Consider the following 18341-nt stretch of genomic DNA (forward strand, 5'->3'; position numbering starts at 1 on the left):
TATGTCCTCACCTGGCCTTTTCTCTGTGCTTGCGTACTTCCTTTTCTTATAAGGCTACCAGTTGTATTGGATTAGGGCCCCACCCTTATGATCTCATTTAACTTTAGTTATCTCCTTAGAGGCCATATCTCCAAATACAGTCACATTGGGGCTTAGGGCTTCAACATATGAATTTTAGGGAGGCGGGGGAATAACACAATTCTGTCCATAGCAATACCAAAAGGAACTGAAAAACAGAAACTCAAACATATTTGTACATCAGTGTTCACAATAGCCAAAAGATGGAGGCAATCCAAGTGTCCCTCAACAAACAGATAAGCAAAAATGTGGTACAGCCATACAATGGAATATTTTTCAGTCATAAGGAGGAATGAAGTGCTGATACATGCTACAACATGGTTGAGTCTTGAAAACATGCTGGGTAAGAGAAGTCAGATGCAAAAGGCCATATATTGTATGATTCCACTTAAGTGAAATATCTAGAATAAGCAAAGTCATAGAGATAGAAAGAAGATTAGAGGTTACCAGGGACTGGGAGAAGGGGAAAATGGAAAGTTACTACTTAATGAGTACAGAGTTTCTGTTTAGGGGTGATGAAAACTTTTGGAAATAAGTATTTGTGATGGTTGCACAACACTGTGAATGTAATTAATGCCAGTGAATTTTACACTTAAAATTGGTTAAAATGGCAAATTGTATGTTTTATAAATTTTACCACAATAGAAAATTTAATGAAAACGTATTGACCCTAAATTTCTGTGCTCTTCTCTATTTCCTTATGAGAAATTACTGAAAATGGATTTATTCTGCCAAAGGGACGTAAACATTATTAAGGCTCTTGATACATATGTCCAAATTGCTTTCCAGAAAGGTTCTCTCAATTTGTAGTTCCACAAACAGTATATTATACATTTTACCCTGTTCTCACTAGCATTGAATATCATTTTATATATCCTTATTTTGATAGGCAAAACCTTTCTTATTGTTGTCCATGCATTGGAGAATGAAATGGCAACCCACTCCAGTGTTCTTGCCTGGAGAATCCCAGGGACGGGGGAGCCTAGTGGGCTGCCGTTTATGGGGTTGCACAGAGTCGGACACAACTGATGCGGCTTAGCAGCAGCAGCATTGCACTGACTTATTAATGAATCAGAAGACTAAATATATGTTTATGTGATATTATTAACTGTTTTGCTTTTTGACTATTTTCTTGAAGGAGTATTTGTATTTAATTATTGATTTATAAGGACTTTTAATACACTAAGTTATAAAATTCAAATATATTCCTGTTGGGTTTTCTTCCTCTTTCATTTTCCTGATAGTATTTTTAACATATTGGAAATATTTTTTGAAGTGTATGAAGTCAAATCATTTCTTTGTCATCTGTGTTTTTTTCCATTACTTTTATGCTTAGAAAGCCCTTCTCCATTCAGGAGACAAATGTTCACCTAGTGTTTTTGGTTATTTTAAGGTTTTACTTTGCTTTTACATTTAACTCTTTAATCCATCTGGAATTACTTTTGATAAATAATGTGAGGAAAAAAGATTGAAGCTCATTTTCAGTCAAGTAACCAATTGTTTATGGAATGATACTGCCTTTCACCACTGGTTTTGTAGCACTGCTTTTCCCAGACAGAAGATTTTTATATATTCTATTTCTGGGTGATTTCCATTCCATTAAGCTATGCCACACCATTTAAGGTGTGTAATTTTTTACTAACTGGAGTTTAAGAAAAACCACACTACTCGTTTTTCAAAATTTCCTTGGCTGTTTATACTGATTTATTCTTCCTGCACTTAGTAGACTCACGTACTAAGACTTTTCTTGGGAAAAACAATCTCTGTGCTGTTAACTGACGGTGAGACAGATCACTTAACCCCTCAGTATGCCAGTTTCCTTATCTGTAAAATGGAGAAAAGAATATCTTCTTTTGCCTAACTCCCAGGGTGATTGTGGGGATCGAAGGAGATGGCTGTGAAAACATTGCAAAAAGTGAAAACCAGTGTTTTTTACAGTTGCAGTACACAAGGACCCTAAGGGTCTGGGAATTCCGTATGAAGTGGATGGTGGGGTTGTGCTTCGTCTTGGAGGCTTTGGTGCTGGACTCTCTCTTTCTCCCACAGAGCGCTTCGACCATCACTGCCCCTGGGTGGGGAATTGTGTTGGAAAGAGGAACTACCGCTACTTCTACCTCTTCATCCTGTCTCTCTCCCTCCTCACGATCTATGTCTTCGCCTTCAACATCGTCTATGTGGCTCTCAGTGAGTATACAGGGCAGTGTCTGTTGGTGGAAGGGTGGGTGGAGGGAGGAGGCTTGAGGACAGCTTAGGGGAGTGGTTCCATATCCTGGGGAGACTTTCCCATTGCAAAGGCACCTTAGGAACAATTAGAAGTGAGCACTACTGTCTGCTCCTGAGCAGAGCTCCAAACCTCAGGATTTACTGAGCATGTTGGCCTTCTCAGTGGCCCTCTGCTAGGGATTGGGGCCATAATTACCAGTTTGTCCCTAGAGTACCTGGCATGTCCCAGGTGATCCCAAAGGTTGGGGATGTATTTTTGGTGTATGTGTCCTCTCTTCTGCCTCATAAGACCTGCTTGGTGTCAGGTGGTAGAAGGGGTTATACCAGAGAAATGTCTTTTAGTGGCTCATGGTCTGCTTCGGAAGATAGAAAACACACACTTGTGCACATCTGCACATGCACACACGCCCACACATCCAACAGCCCAAGAACAGACAGGATGTGGAGTTAAAGGAGTGGTCTTCCTCAGGGTAGCTCCCTGGGAAGAGATGAGTTCTGAGCTGGGTTTTGAACAGTGGAGAGATATAGATTGGTGAAGAGAGAGGATTTTTCTTGGATATTTCTTGTTTCTTTCACCTATGAATGCATTTCCCTGCTGCATGCCCATAGCTGGAGGTTAGGGAGAAGGGAGGGGAGCCAAATGCTGGGCTTGTAGCTGACTCTCTAGTTGTGTTGGGTCCTGCGTTGGAAAGGTGAACCCTTTAGTCAAGAGAGCACCAGTTTGCAGGAGAGTCCCTTACCTGAATGAGGGCTTATCTCTTGCCAGCTTGTAACAAGGATAGGGAGGGAAGAAAGTAGGCACTAGAGTACGTGGATATTTTTTACTGAAGTTACTAATCTTTCTACTCCTCCTCCCAATTTCACAGAATCCTTGAAAATTGGCTTCCTGGAGACATTGAAAGAAACTCCTGGAACATATCCTCCCCTGGCAGTAGGTCCCTGTGCAGCCCTCTTAAACTACTTTTCAGCGTGCTTTCTGTCTGCAGTTCTCCACCATCTCATTTTTCAGACGTCAGAGAGTGCCAATGTCTAAAATTGAAAAATGTAGTCTTAGTGGTAGCAACCAGAATGGAAAATGGCTGGGGCTTAAAGGGAGGTTGTTTTTTTCACCCTTGTCTCCACTGCTTCCCTCCCAAGTCCTTCTGATCCCAGGCTCAGCTCTGCCTTCTCTAGTGGGCTGTACTTTGCTCTCAATAGACCTCTTGTGTCACTAGAAGTCCCACCTTCCTGTTACAGCTAAGGCTTATTTTGTACAGCAGTTACATTTCTGAGAAGGAGATTCAACTGGGATTTCTAGAAATCACATTCTGGTTTCTTTCCCACCAATTTTTTTGTTTATAGAGTTTGTTTTCTGGTGGCAGAGATGACCATCGTTGTTTTGCTTTGGACCCCTCCTAAATGTCCCTTTCAAAGAGCCAATGATGAATAAACAGAAAACGTCTAAATACACTAAATCTGTTAGAGAGCTCCTTGTAGTGTATAAACAGGAGTCTGTTACTTTTCATGAGGGATACAGCCAGTGAGTTTAGAATTCATCCATTGTTATAAATGGATATATATTTGTGATGTATGTTCCAAGGGGTAAAGATGGTGTGATTGGTGCCATGAACATGGGCTGAGGCATTAAGTCCCCTGGTGTGGCCTCTTCAACATTCCTTAACAACACCTCACTGTTCTAGAAGTACTCATTTGCTTCTTCACGCTCTGGTCCGTCGTGGGACTGACTGGATTCCACACTTTCCTTGTGGCTCTCAACCAGACAACCAATGAAGATGTGAGTCAGCTTTTCCTTTCCTTATCACATATTCTTCTACCAAAAGCCTATTCTCTAATTACCTGCTAGAGAACTGTCTCCAGGGTCTGGGAGATTGAGGCAGGTGTGGGAATTGGTTAAACCAGGTGTGTAGAAGAACAAGCAGACTGCTTTGTTTGGAGCTGAATGCCTATAGGGAATGAGGAAAAAGAGATTGAATGGTTGGGTGGGCACAAGGTCTTCAAATGTTCATACGTCCTTAAAAGTTAACTAACTGGGTTTGGAATGGAGAGAGACAGTTGCATTGAATTACATCCTTGCTTTTAAAAAGTTACTGATTAATCCATATTTATTGTAGGAAATCAGAAACTACAGATAAACAAAAAATAGCAAATAAGTCCCTGTAATTTTACCTCCTAGGCCTCACCATTGTTATGGTATGATCTATAGTCTTCTAGACTTGTCTAGACTTGTTCCCATGCTTGTTTATTTGAGTATATTATGGGGGTTTTTTGCAGTCTGGATTTCTTTTTTTTCTTTTTTTAAAAATAAATTTATTTATTTTAATTGGAGGCTAATTACTTTACAATATTGTGGTGGTTTTGCCATACATTGACATGAATATTACGTATTTTTAAATGGAAATAATATATAATGCTCAGGTATCTACATTTTCAACTCTATTGTGAATATTTTTCCATGGCTGTGCGTGCATGTATTTCTTTTTTTTTCTATTGTGGTAAAAGACATATAGCATAAAATACACCATCTTAAACCATTTTTAAGTGTACAATTCATTGGCATTAGTACATTGACATTGTTGTGCAACCATTGCCACCATCCATCTCTAGAACTTTTCCATCTTCCCATGCTCTATGTATTTCTTCAACATAATGTTTAATGTAAGCCTTGGCTTTTATCTTGCAGATCAAAGGCTCATGGACAGGGAAGAATCGTGTCCAGAATCCCTATAGCCATGGCAACATTGTGAAAAACTGCTGTGAAGTGCTGTGTGGCCCTTTGCCCCCCAGGTACTCAAAGGACTGGAAGGTTCTGGGACTCTTGGGACAAGCAGTTAGACCCAATCCTGTCACCTGGTCTGATGCGTTCTTCTGAACATGGCCTCTTGGTGTCAAAAGAGGGCTTCCCAGGGATTGTCCCTGGGTGCCATATCTACATGGACCATAGACCACAGGCTGGTTGTTTTGAGGGGATGACCTTTCATTCTTATTTCATCTGTTTATTCCTTTGTTAATGTGGTATTCCATGATTTGTGGAAGAAAAAAGTGAATGGAAGGCAGGAGGTGCGTGCTTGGATCAGGCTAGACTGCCAAAGGGCAGGCTTGTGTTTTCCAGCACACACAGCAAGCAGATGTGGGTGGATGGACAGGTGGATGCGAGGTGTTTTGTTAACTCTGCTATCTCCTTCAGTGTGCTGGATCGAAGGGGTATTTTGCCACTGGAGGAAAGCGGAAGTCGACCCCCCAGTACTCAAGAGGCGAGTACCAGCCTTTTGCCTCAGGGCCCAGTAAGTGTTCCTGACTTTTTTAAAGCTTTTAGACTTTAAGACTGATTCGGTGATAGAGGGTATAGGGTAAATTTATACCTTGGCAATATAATTAGGCAATTTTGTGTCCAATCACTCCAGCTTCCCTGTGTCTGCTTCTGTGCTGACATTTTCTTAAGATCTTTGTGCCCTTGACATAGATTAAGATCTAGTCATTTCTCCAACATTTTGTGCCAGCCAATGTGTTAAGGATACACCAATGAACAAGGCACGCAATGTCCCTGATCTTACGAACCTCATTGTGTAGTGGGGATGAGAGACAATAAAACAGGCTGTTAGTTGGTACAGTGATGAGTGTCTTGATGAGGGAAGAATAAAATGCTATAGGAGCAGTGGTAGTGGTCAGGGGAGTGGGTCGGAGTTAGTGGTGTGGTTACCTTGATAGAAGGGGGCTGCTTCTCTGGAATATGCAGATGTTACGGAAACTCTCCCAGCTATACTACTCAGATATGCTTTAATAAAGTATGTTCCTCAGAAGTTATTAGTTGAACTTTCTTCTTAAATAATAGCTCTATTGAGATATGATTCAGATACCATAAAATCTCAATTAAAAATGTAGGATTCACTGGTTTGTAATATATTCACAGAATTGCACTATCATCACAACAATCAATTTTTAAACATTTTCATTGCCCTTCCCCCCCCCAAAAAAACCCCTGTACCCATTAGCAGTCACTGTCCCTTTCCCCCCAGTTCCCTCAGCCCCATCCCTGCTGCTGCTGCTAAGTCACTTCAGTCGTGTCCGACTCTGTGCGACCCCACAGACAGCAGCCCACCAGGCTCCCCAGTCCCTGGGATTCTCCAGGCAAGAACACTGGAGTGGGTTGCCATTTCCTTCTCCAATGCATGAAAGTGAAAAGTGAAAGTGAAGTCGCTCAGTCGTATCCGACTCTTAGCGACCCAATGGACTGCAGCCTTCCAGTCTCCTCCATCCATGGGAGTTTCCAGGCAAGAGTACTGGAGTGGGGTGCCATTGCCTTCTCCACAGTCCCATCCCTAGGCAACTGTTAAGTTTCTTCAGTACATTTCATATGAATGCAGTCGTATTATATGTGGTCTTTTGTGACTGGCTTCTTTCATTTAGGATTGTATTTTCAAGGTTCATCCATGTTGTAGCTTGTGGTGGTACTTTTTTCCTTTATATGGTTGGATAATATTCCATTATATGGATAGACCATATTTTATTTATACGTTCATCAATTGATAGACATTTAGATTGTTTCCACCTTTTGGTTATTATGAATAATGCTGAAATGAACATGTGTATGCAAGTTTTTACATGGACATATGTTTTCATTTCTCTTGACTATATACATGAAATTACTGGGTCATATAATAATTTTATGTTTAACCTTTTTAGGAACAGCTGTACTGTTTTCCAAAGTGGCTGTACCATTTTTTTACCCCCACCAGTTGCATATGAGGGTTCCAGTTTCTCCATATCTTGGGCAACACTTGTTATTATCATCCACCATTTTGATTCTAGCCATCCTTGAATATGTGCAGCCATATATCATGGTAGCTTTGATTTGCATTTCCCTGATGCATAATGATACTGAACATCTTTTCATTAGTTTATTGGCCAGTTGTGTATCTTCTTCTTTGGAGAAGTGTCTATTCAGATCCTTTGTCCATTTTTAAATTGGATTGTTTGGGATTTTTTTTAAATTGTTGAGTTGTAAGAGTTTTTTATTCTGTATGGAAGTCCCTTATCAGAGATTTGATTTGCAAAGATTCTCCAGTTTTGTATATTGTCTTTTCACATTCTTGATGGTGTCCTTTTAAGCACAAAAGATTTCAGTTTTGTGTAGTCTAGTTTATCTATTTTGGTTGTTGTTTTTGCTTGCGCTTTCATTGTCAGGGCTTCCCTTGTAGCTCAGCTGGTAAATAATCTGCCCACAATGCCAGAGACCTGGATTCGATCCCTGGGTTGGGAAGATCCTGTGGAGAAGGGAAAGGCTACCCACTCCAGTATTCTGGCCTGGAGAATTCCATGGACTATATAGTCCATGGGGTCGCAGAGAGTTGGACACGACTGAGTGACTTTCACTTCACTTCACTTCATTGTCAGATCTAAGAAACCATTGCCTAATCCAAGATCATGAAGATTTATACTCTGTTTTCTTTTTAGAGTTTTATAGTTTTAGCTCTTATATTTAGGTCTTTAATCCATTTTGAGTTAAATTTTGTATATTGTATGAGGTAGAGGATTCAAATTCTTTATTTTGCATGTGAATATCCAGTTGTCTTGGCACAGTTTATTGAAGGTTATCCTTACTCTGTTGAATTGTTGTGGTACCCCTGTCAAAAATCAGTTGATCATAAATGTGAGAATCTGTTTCTGGACTTTCAGTCCTATTCCACTGATCAATAAGTTTATTCCTATGCCAGTATCACACTATCTGGGTTACTGTAGCATTGTAGTAAGTTTTGAGATTATGAAGTGTGAGTCCTCCAAATTTATTCTTTATTTAATTGTTTTGGTTCTGTTCCTTCTAATTTCTATATGACTCCTAGAATCAACTTAATCAATTTCCAGAGCTGAAATTTTGATGGGGATTGTATTGAATCTGTAGATTAATTTGGAGAATATTATGATTAACATAATTACATGTTAAGACTAACATGATTAAGTCTTCTGAGCCAATAATATGGGCTGTAATCTCATTTATGTAGGTCTTTTAAAATTTCTTTCAACAATGTTTTGTAGTTTTCAGAGTATAAGTTTTATATTTCTTTTGTGACCCTTATTCATAAGTCTTTTTTCTTTTTGATGTTGTTATAATATAAATGGGCTTCCCTGGTGGCTCAGGTCATAAAGAATCCACCTGCAGTGCGGGAGACCTGGGTTTGATCCCTGAGTTTGGAAGATCCCCTGGAGAAGGGAATGGCTACCCACTCCAGTGTTCTTTCCTGGAGAATTCCATGAGCCTGGCGGGCTACAGTCCATGGAGTCACGAAGAGTTGGACACGACTGAGAGACTTTCACTTTCACATAATATAAATGAAATTATTTTGGAGACTTCCCTGACTATCATTCAGGAGATATTTTCAAAGCAGATGTACCATCTGAAAATTTAGCCACCCTACCTGCTTTGGTTTAGAATCACTGTTCTAGTGAGCCACGTATTAGGGCCCAAAGAAGATTGAGAGCCACTGTGTCAGACCTTGTGAGACATGTATGTTATAATATTCTGTTGTGAAAGAGGGAAGGTGATCTGTGTAATTATTTGTGGTCCCGTTTATTATTATCATGAATAATAATGGAAACATCTGTCCACAACAGGCAGTTAAGAGTAGAACTCAAATTTCAATTGCTTTCTGTTGAGAAGACAATAGTCTAGTTTTGGTTCTGAGTTTCGGGCTGGTGGGAGCATATCTCTAGCCATGAGTGTGGTTAATGGGTTCAGAGGATGAGTTCAGTGTCTATGGATTATCTCCATTTGGATTCTGTATTGACTTTGATATCTTTTCCTTCTCAGGCCCCAATAGACCATCTAAGCAATGAGATGCCGGAGGACACCAGCACTCCTGAAGAGATGCCACCCCCAGAGCCCCCAGAGCCCCCACAGGAGGTGACGGAAGCTGAGAAGTAGCCTATGTATGGAAGAGACTTTCATTGTGTTTGATTAGGGCTGTGAGAGATTTAAGGGGAGAAGGTAAACCTGAGACAGAGAGAGAGTAAGCTGTTCCTCTCACTGTTTTTCTTTGGTCTTTATTCACCCTGTTGTAAACTGACATTTTCTTGCTGCAAGCTTTTTAAATTTCTGGACTCTAAGCAGTCGCAGAAGATGTCAGTCACCTCTGGTAACTGGACAAATGGGTCCCTTGGGCCCTGGCGCTGGTTTTCCATGGCCTCAGCCACGGAGTCTCTTTGGACTCCCCTCTCTTCCCTCCAGATCCCAGCTCTCTTGCTTGGGGTCACTGGCCCAATCCTGGGGTAAAGGTCCTTGAGACTGGCTCAATTCCCCTCAAGTTGCTGCATGTCACGAGTCCAGAGGCAGTCACAGAGACTGCTGGCCAGGGCATTCTACCTGGATTCTCGAGGCCTTCAGAATGGAGGAGGATGGAGAGTAGGTTTGGAGGATTCTCACGGCTCCAAAGTGCCAACATTGCCAGCAAATCCTTTCAGGAATGGGGCAGGTAGCTTCCAGTTGTATTTATTCGTGTAGCTTCTCCTTTGTCCCCTGTCCACTCTCTTAACACCTAAGCCCCACTCTTTTCCTGTGAGATATATGTAAGTAGTTGTAGTATAGATAACAATTTACATTTCTTGTAGACTACCCAGAAACTTTTTACTACCTGTGCCATTCTCAATAAGAACTTATGAGATGCCAATGGCACGGCCCCTCACACTCTCTGTCTCATCTCTCCTCCTCTCTCACTAGCCCCTTTTAATTTGTTTTCCTTTTGACTCTTGTTCCTGTTGGGAGCAGGAACGGCAGTAATAAAAGTCTGCACTTTGGTGGCTCCTTTTCCTCAGAGGAAGCCCGAGTGCTCACTTAAACACTACCCCCTCAGACTCCCTGTGTGAGGCCTGTCGAGGCCCTGTATGCACAAATGGGGAAACCAAGGCACAGAGAGGCTCTCCTCTCCTCTCCCCTCCCCCTGTATCCCCTCAAAACAGAAAAAAAATAATAGAAAAAAGAGGATAACAAGTACTTCCATTAGGCCTCGGCTGAGTGAGGAGGGAAAGCCCCGCACTGCTGCCCTCCCGGGTAACCCACTCCAAGGCCTTGGCCCATCTCGGGCTTGGTAACCACACCAGGGGCTTCCTCCAGGCCCCAATCTTCCAGCACTTCCACCGGCAGAGTCCCAGAGTCACTTCACCCTGGGGGTGGGTTGTGGCCCCCAGTCAGCTCTGCTCAGGACCTGCTCTATTTCAGGGAAGAAAATTTATGTATTATATGTGGCTATATTTCCTAGAGCACCTGTGTTTTTCTCTTTCTAAGCCAGGGTCCTGTCTGGATGACTTCTGGGGAGGGGGGGAGTGTAAACCAGAACTTTTAATCTATTTGAAGGTGATTAAACTGTGTCTAATGCAAACTGCCTGCCTCCTCCTTCCCCTTCCACTTCAGGAACCACTGTGGGGTGTAAGTATCTTTGTGTGGCGGTGTGGGGGGTGGGGGTGGGGTTGAAGGGGTTGCTTGTTACTACTACCCATACTTCCCTTTTCCAGGGGACCCTTGGGTTGGAGAGATTGCTCCCAAACTCTCCACTGATCTATTTTACACTCTGGGTTGAAGTTTACCTTATTCTGAACTATGAAAAAAAAAAAAAGCCTTTCAAGGCCATGGACAGTGTTGGAAAGCTTGGGAGGGTCGAGGGTTATATTAAAGTAAGAGAACAAGTTCTTTATTAGGATATTGTTTTTATACAGATGGATGGTTTTAATTGCAGATGAGTCTTGGTTATTAAAGCAGGGTTATCAGCCCCCTGCCCCCGGAAATATTTTGTTAGTGATCTTTTACGAGTGATGGTAATATTTCTTTTTAAATGGTCTCTAATCAAAATTCCTTACCAATTCCTGTTTCACTCTCCCCAGTTAATCAAAAGTAATGAAACTTTGCTGCTCACAGATTTTTCTCTGTCTTCCTATTTTCCTTGTAGCAGGATTTGAGGTTAGCAGTCCTTGGAGAGACAGAGAGACTGGGACTGGGACTGACTCTGATTCCTGTCCTATCTGCCTCTGCTTTCCCATTATTTTTCTGGCTCTCTCGGTTTTGTCCTTGTAGTTAGATTTTAGTCAGTTCAAAATAAGGCCAAGCCTGGAAAGTTGGGAAGATACTAGATTTTTTTCAGTTAACTCGCCACTCAGATGAAACTGCTTTTAGTCAGTTCTCTGCCCATCTTGCCTCAGCCCATGTCCTCTCTCCTCCAGTTTACCTCAGCCACTCTTCTGTTGACCCTTGGGTCCATTAGATAAGCTGTCTTTTCCTGAGGTGAAGGGTCAAAATGGAAACCCCTTATCACTAGTGTGAAATGATTTTTTTAAAGCTTCTGGTTTTCCCTACTCCCTGCCCTTGTTCTTTTCCTTTATAAATCTTCTATTTTTAAGACCTTGGCCTGAAGATCTGTCCATTCATACCATGCACCAGCTGGGACTGTTCCTAGTCTGAGTTCTGATCAGAGTGGAGATTGATGAATTGGTCCTTCCCAGGGGAATAGGCTTTAAATTGTTTACTCTTTTCAATGGCTGACATTCTTTCCACCTCTCCCCTTCCTCCCCATTCCTTAAGTTTCCTATGTTCCCCACTTCCCCAGGCCAGGATGGTTGGCATGAATCCAAAACCTCTGGGGGCTGGTGGAATTTGACTCTTTGGGGCCTTTTTATTTTTCATGTCCCTTTGGCCCTGGGGCCCCCTTTGCCCTAGATGAGAACACCATCTCCCCCTTTGCTTTTTTCACCAGTGGCAGCAGTGGGTTCTCAATCTATAGCAGCTAAACTCCATTCTTCCTGTCCTGACCTTCCTGCCTTTACCCATAAGTCCCTTTTTCCTGCTGAATGAATCTCGTTACCTTGTTGAGGGAAAAATAATTATTTTGTTTTAAAATCTGTTTTCTAACTTAAATGCAATTTAATATGTAAATCTCAGCACTTTTGTGTGAGCCTACAAATGTGTGTGTGTGTGTGTTGTATGTGTATGGTGGGATTTTCACTCTCTGGTGTTTCTTAATAAAGAAATCCTTCTTTCTGGGGGGAAGCCAATTAATGAAGGAGACTTGAATAGTTGTAGAAATAGAAGGATGTTTATTTCTTTGTGCTTCTGCCTCATTTCTTTACTTGTGCCTAGTGTGAATGACCAGACCCCTCCACCACCTTTTGACCCCCTCCCTTTTAGAGGGCCCTCAGCCTAGTGGGGCAGAGAGAGGGACCAGTACTGTGTCTGGTGCCCCTCTGGGAGCACTTGGATTGGCTCAAGCAGTAACCTAGCAACCTAGCTCCCCTCCCTCTCCCCAAGGCCTGGCCCTGTTAGTCCTTTTCTTCCAGCTCAGTTCACTTTATACCTCTGAAGCTTGGGGCTGGGCTAGGGAAAATCACCAAGGGATCACAGTAAATGTTTTGTTTTTTTTTTTTAATAATTTTCTCTCGTGCCTTGGTGCTACTAAAGAAGACCAGTGCTTCCAATGATTCAAAAAGCATTTGTGTCACTTTTGGGAACACATTCTAGGAATTGCTTGTGGTTCTTTGGAAATATGCTTTAGAAATAGTTTCAAAGGCTACAACTGCAAATATCATTACTTTTAAAGGATGCAAGGCATACTCCCTAAAAAGGGAGTCATTGTGGATTTCATGTTGTGGATAAATATGAAAGGGAAATGGGAACTAGAAATCTTCTGTAAACCATCAGATGCCCTATAGGACATCAGTATAGGTAGAAAAACCTAGTACCACTATCTGGGCCTAATCGTTATACAAGTAAACACAAAACATATTTTTATAGTTTTAATATTATACACTGAATTTCCAGTAATGCAGCAATTATGTAAATTGAGTAAAGATGGTCCTTTATTTTATTCAGAAATTTACCAAGAGTTGTGACTTTTGAAAATCAGGTCACCAACAGGAGTGCCATTCTTGGTGTTTTAAGTCTCCAATATTTATTCTTCCTTTGTAGCACTTGCGTTTGCAGTGAATCTGCATGTATAGTGGAAGCACCGGACTAGTAGAGCTTTTAGTGTAGTCTTATAAAGGCATTTGCATCTGAAGTTTAGTTATCTGATTCTAAATGACTTCCCTTTTGTTTCTTCTTTATACTATAGTTAGTGTATTATATTGCTATTCTGGAAATTATGAGTATAAGCAGTTTATATTAACTGTGAAATGCATTTCAGGCCAAGGGTATATTACAAAATATTATATATACGAAGGGAGGGTTGAGAACTCCTGGACTAGATTATCTCAAAGGTCCCTTTCTACCTCTAAATATTTGGAAGACTTAGAAAATCAACAATGCCCCTCATCTCCTTATACCTTTAATGTGCTTTTTAAATTTTAAAAATAACACATGTTGAAATTTTGAAAATACAGGAATGTAAGAAGATTGAAAAAAATCACTCATAAACTTATCACCAAATATATTAATCACTGTTAATGTTTTGGTTTATTTCTTTCTGGTCTTTTTTCTTGTGCATACATATATACATATATATATATATATATACATACATATTTTTGAACATAACTGGAATTCAACTATCAGTATAGTTTTGTAATCCAGCTTTTTTTACTTAGTATTTTTCATACCATTTTAAATTATTTGAAAATGTTTTTTAATGACTCCATGATATATATATAATCTTTCCCCTATTGTCAGACATTTTTTAGGCATCTCCAATTTTTCCTTATTATAAATATTGCTATGATCAACTTCCTTATATATGGGCATATCTGTTATTATTTCTTTAGGATAAATTCCTAAAGGTGCAATTACTGAGTTTAATGGCTCTTGATGTGTGCTATGCTAAGTCACTTTAGTCGTGTGACCCCACGGACTGTAGCCCGCCAGGCTTCTCTGTCCATGGGATTTTCCAAGCAAGAATACTGGAGTGAGTTGCCACTTCCTCCTCCAGTGGCTCTTGATAAATATGGCCAAATTACTTTACAGAAAGGCTGACCCAGTTTGTCCTACCACCTCTGTATCAGAGAGCCTCCTTCAACACACCTTATTTAAACATTTGATCATCTGATAGCTAGTTATTAACTGGTATCTCCATGCCTTCATTTCCTAATTCCGTTAATTATGAGGTAAAACCTTTTCTGCACCTCCCTTATGTTTCTTGCCATTTTTATTCTGTGAATTGGCTAAGTCCTTTGTTTATCTTTCTTCTGGCATTAGGGGTTTTTCTTGTTGTTTAGTCACTAAGTTGTGTCTGACTCTTTTGTGACTCTTTGAACTGTAGCCCACCAGGTTCCTCTGCCCATGGGATTCTCCAGGCAAGAGTACTGGACTGGGTTGTCATTAATAAATGGAAGCTTGGAGCTCATCCTCCACCGTAGGCCAGGAAGTAAGGGAGCCTTGAGTTAGAAGTGTCCTTACAACTCTGGAGCACAGCGTAGATTTACCACCCTAACATTCCATGTCTCTTCACTTTCTTCAAGCTCCCCTCCCACTACCTTTTCTGCAAGCCACTGCCGGTCTTCAGCTATCTGACCATTCCAACTTGCCTGCGTGGGTGGTAGTTTTGTGTCCCAACTAGAGACATGATTGTCATAAAACCTGGCCTCTGTCCATGACACTCCTGAAAGGAAAACACCAATCAATCATGTAGTTCATATTGCTTGTGCTCACGTTTGTGCACCCTCTCTGTCTCTCAGCAGAAAGTACCACGACTTATCTAAGGTCACATGGACAGTTACTGGTAAAGCCAAGACCAGAATCCAGATGTCCTCAGTCCGAGTCCAGAGAGTTTTCCAGCATAACCCCCTACCCCTCAGTCGAGCAGGTGCAGACAGAGAAAGCGGTTTGAATAATTCCAAGTGCCACTGAAATGAAATGAACCTTTCCTTTATTTAACATTCAATAAATACTTGTTGAAAACTGACCACATTCTAGGGCTAACTTTAGGCGAAATTGCATTGTTGACCCCATTCTCTTGAGAGTTGAGAAGCAGCGATGATTTAGGGTTTTTGTTTTTTTTTTTGGCCATTTTGGGTGAATTTTACCAATGATGTCTCCATTTTAGGCAGGCAGAGGGCTGACTATATATAGTTGAGCTGGTCTGGGGGCAGTTGTTGGGTTTTTGTTTTAAACTTAAATCTCTTAAATCTCTCTTCAGACACCTGCACTTAGGTTGAACTGATGGTGGGGTTTCTTTAGCACAGAAAGTCAGGAAGTTGCCTAGCCGGGTTCCCACAGTCAAATTGCCTGTCCCTTTGTGAGGGCCATTGCCCCGGGCCCTTTCTGACGCTATCCCTGGCAGCTCCCAGAGGCAGTGGTATACAAATGCTATATTGGTAACTGTGAAGTTATAGGAAAAGGTGAAGTCTACATATCAAGTGCTATAGAATTGCGTTTATTTAGGGCCTTCCTGGAGGAGGAGTGTCGGCTGGGTCTACAGGGGAGGCAGTTCCTTCCCACTTGATTGTGTTGTTTGTTGGCCAAGCAACATAGAATGTGGCTGACGTTGTGTGAGAAGTGAAGGCAGCCTTATTGTGAAGGAGGGGTGGGAGAGCCACTTCTTTTCCCCAGCTGGGAAACTTCATACCTCATCCTGAATTTCCTGCCTGGGAGGCTGGGGGGGGAAGGCGGTGAACCTCACTGAGACTACCGTGATCAGGGCCCATTTTTCCCTTTACAGACCTCTGTTAGCTTGGTTTTAATGCCCGTTGTCTCCCATGGCTCCACTGGGAAAGAGAGGTGGCGAGTGACAGTAAGATGGTTTAGGAGGAAGGTGCTGATACCGCTGACTGCTTCCCCTAACTGCTTCAGCCTCTGATCCTGACTTGATGCTCTTTCTGTTTGAATCTGGCTTTTATCCACTTCTTTCTGGCAGCACATGGACGTCCAAGGGAGTTGCCTAAAATAAGGCTGGTACCCAGGGCTGATCATCTTCCTATGGGCTGGGCACAGCAAGGGCTGTCCCGGGCTTCCCAGATGGACTTTCTCCCATCACCAGCCTCTCCACACACCAGAGCTGGAACCCCCTACCCTGAATGCTAGCACCCTCTGGAAGCTTCGAGATAGCTTGTTTCTGAGCTACAGCAGTTAGCCTGCAGACAAGCACATGTCAGCATGGCCTTTGTGCCCATTCTTGAGCTTAGTACCTTGAAGGTTACAAAAAATGTAAAACTCCACTATTTATTGTCACTATGTGCCAGGAACTTTATACACTATCTCATTTCTTTCTCTGCTGACCCCAAGAGGTAGGTATTATTAGCTGATTATTCTTTTTTGTTAAATTTTATTTTTATTTATTTTAAATTATTTTAAAATTGAGATTTAATTAACATAGCATTGTGTGAGTTTAAGGTGTATAAAGTGTTCACTTGATATATTTATCACAATATAGATCATTATTCTTATTTTATAGAAAAGAAATGTATGTGTCTATAATTACCTCAAATTGTGTAACTAACTAGTAAGTGGTGGAGCCAGGATTTGAAGACACTTTAGTAACTCCAAAGCCTTTGCTCTGGGTCACTGCACTAACTAGGGGTCCAAGGAGAGATGGGCCTTAAAGGGAGTGAAATGGAGGTCACAGGATGGTGACATGATATCATTCATTGTGCATGAATTTTGTGCTCAACGCTATGCCAAGTATTTTGCATACACTACTTCATTCAATCTAGGTTAACAGCTCCATCATGGGGACTAGTGCTATTATCCCTACTGTACTGATGTGGAAAGTTTGGTTCAAGGAGGTTTAACGATTTGTCCAGGATGATCCAGCTAATGAGTAAGAGACCTAATACTTGAAGTCAGGTTGGCCAGAGCTGCTAACTGTTAGTACTCTCCTTTCTGCCCTAGAGGAGCTTCCACTGGCTGGAAGAACCCCATTGCCCTCTTGGCCTGGGCCTCCCCTACCTTCCAAGGGTAGTTAGAGGCTACAGTTCCCTTGGCCTTTGACATCCTGGGCTGGGGGTGTTTGCTCTCCAGCTGTGAAGACTTTGCCTCCTAGACACCAGCCCTTGGTTTGCTGGGCCTGGGGCTCCACTTGACATCTTCTAGATGACCCTGGGGCTGGACAGGAGCTTCCAGCAGCAGACCTGCAGAGGCACACTGCCTTTCTCCCCCTGGCCTGTAGTCTACATTTCCTCATTGCCCTTCTTCACGGCCCACTCCCTAAATCTGATGATCATTGGAGCCCTTGCACAACTACTTACTTTCAGCCTATATTCGGCTTGCAGACCAAACTGAAGCCCAGTAGCTGTGAGACACCCTCCCATCCCCCACTCCAGGGCGGGGCAAGATTTCAAAACATGTTCTCAGTCATTCCTCTTTTTCTGAAGTTTTCCTTTCCCCAGCTTGGAGTTAATAGGGGGTTTGAAAATTGTAGGACTCTCCTCTGATAGGCTCCCCTTGGTGTATGTGGATTTTAAGTACTTTGGGTCTTATTCACCCCCACTCCCCATCTTTCCAAAAGCCTGCATAGAAAGGCAGCAGGACAACGACTTTGCTGCTCCCCTAAACTGGAGGCTTAGGCCCGTTAGTTCCATTGTTTTCAAAAATTAAAACACGATGTATGGCAAAACCAATACAATAAAGTAGTTAACCTCCAATTAAAATAAATAAATTTATATTAAAAAATTAAAACATTGGTCCTTTTTTATAGATATAAAAATCATTGTTTTGAAATTCAAATGAGACACGAATATATTATGTGAATACTCCTCTTGCTCACTCCCCTAGTCCCAACCACCCTCCTCACAAGATCACCACTGGTTAACCATTTGATGCAGATTTTTCTGGTCTTTATTCTTGTGTATATTTCCTTTTCATAAATAAAAATGGAATCACTCTATAAATAAGGTTTATTACTCACTTTCCCCCCATGATATTGCTCAGACTTCTTTTACAAGAACGTTTGTACGTTATTTGTATAATTTTAACATTTCAAGTTAAACAATAAAAAATCACAAAGATTTTTCCTGTGTCATTACATATTTTTCTACAACATTGTGTTTAATGATGTATGAATGAACCATAATGTATCTAACTAATTCCCCATTTGCATTGTTTCCAATTTTTTACGTGAAGCTAGCCTGAATATCTTTGT

The 18341-nt window shown here is 41.5% G+C and overlaps 1 protein-coding gene across 2 annotated transcripts in view; it reads left to right on the forward strand.

Annotated features, from left to right (window-relative positions):
• ZDHHC9 (zinc finger DHHC-type palmitoyltransferase 9) overlaps positions 1-10667 on the forward strand; it is a 29882-nt gene extending 19215 nt beyond the window's left edge. Inside the window, exons 6-11 of one of the 2 annotated variants that reach the window (XM_052662963.1) lie at positions 2125-2262; positions 3168-3216; positions 3973-4075; positions 4982-5085; positions 5486-5582; positions 9104-10667. In XM_052662963.1, coding sequence (XP_052518923.1) covers positions 2125-2262; positions 3168-3216; positions 3973-4075; positions 4982-5085; positions 5486-5582; positions 9104-9217 — 605 coding nt within the window. In that variant the 3' untranslated portion in view covers positions 9218-10667. Of the gene's footprint in view, positions 1-2124; positions 2263-3167; positions 3217-3970; positions 4076-4981; positions 5086-5485; positions 5583-9103 lie in introns of both variants that reach the window. The other variant, XM_052662962.1, reaches the window with a different exon arrangement.
• Positions 10668-18341: the final 7674 nt, after the last annotated feature.

Source organism: Budorcas taxicolor, chromosome X (assembly GCF_023091745.1).
Source record: "Budorcas taxicolor isolate Tak-1 chromosome X, Takin1.1, whole genome shotgun sequence".
Taxonomy (NCBI): Eukaryota; Metazoa; Chordata; class Mammalia; order Artiodactyla; family Bovidae; genus Budorcas; species Budorcas taxicolor.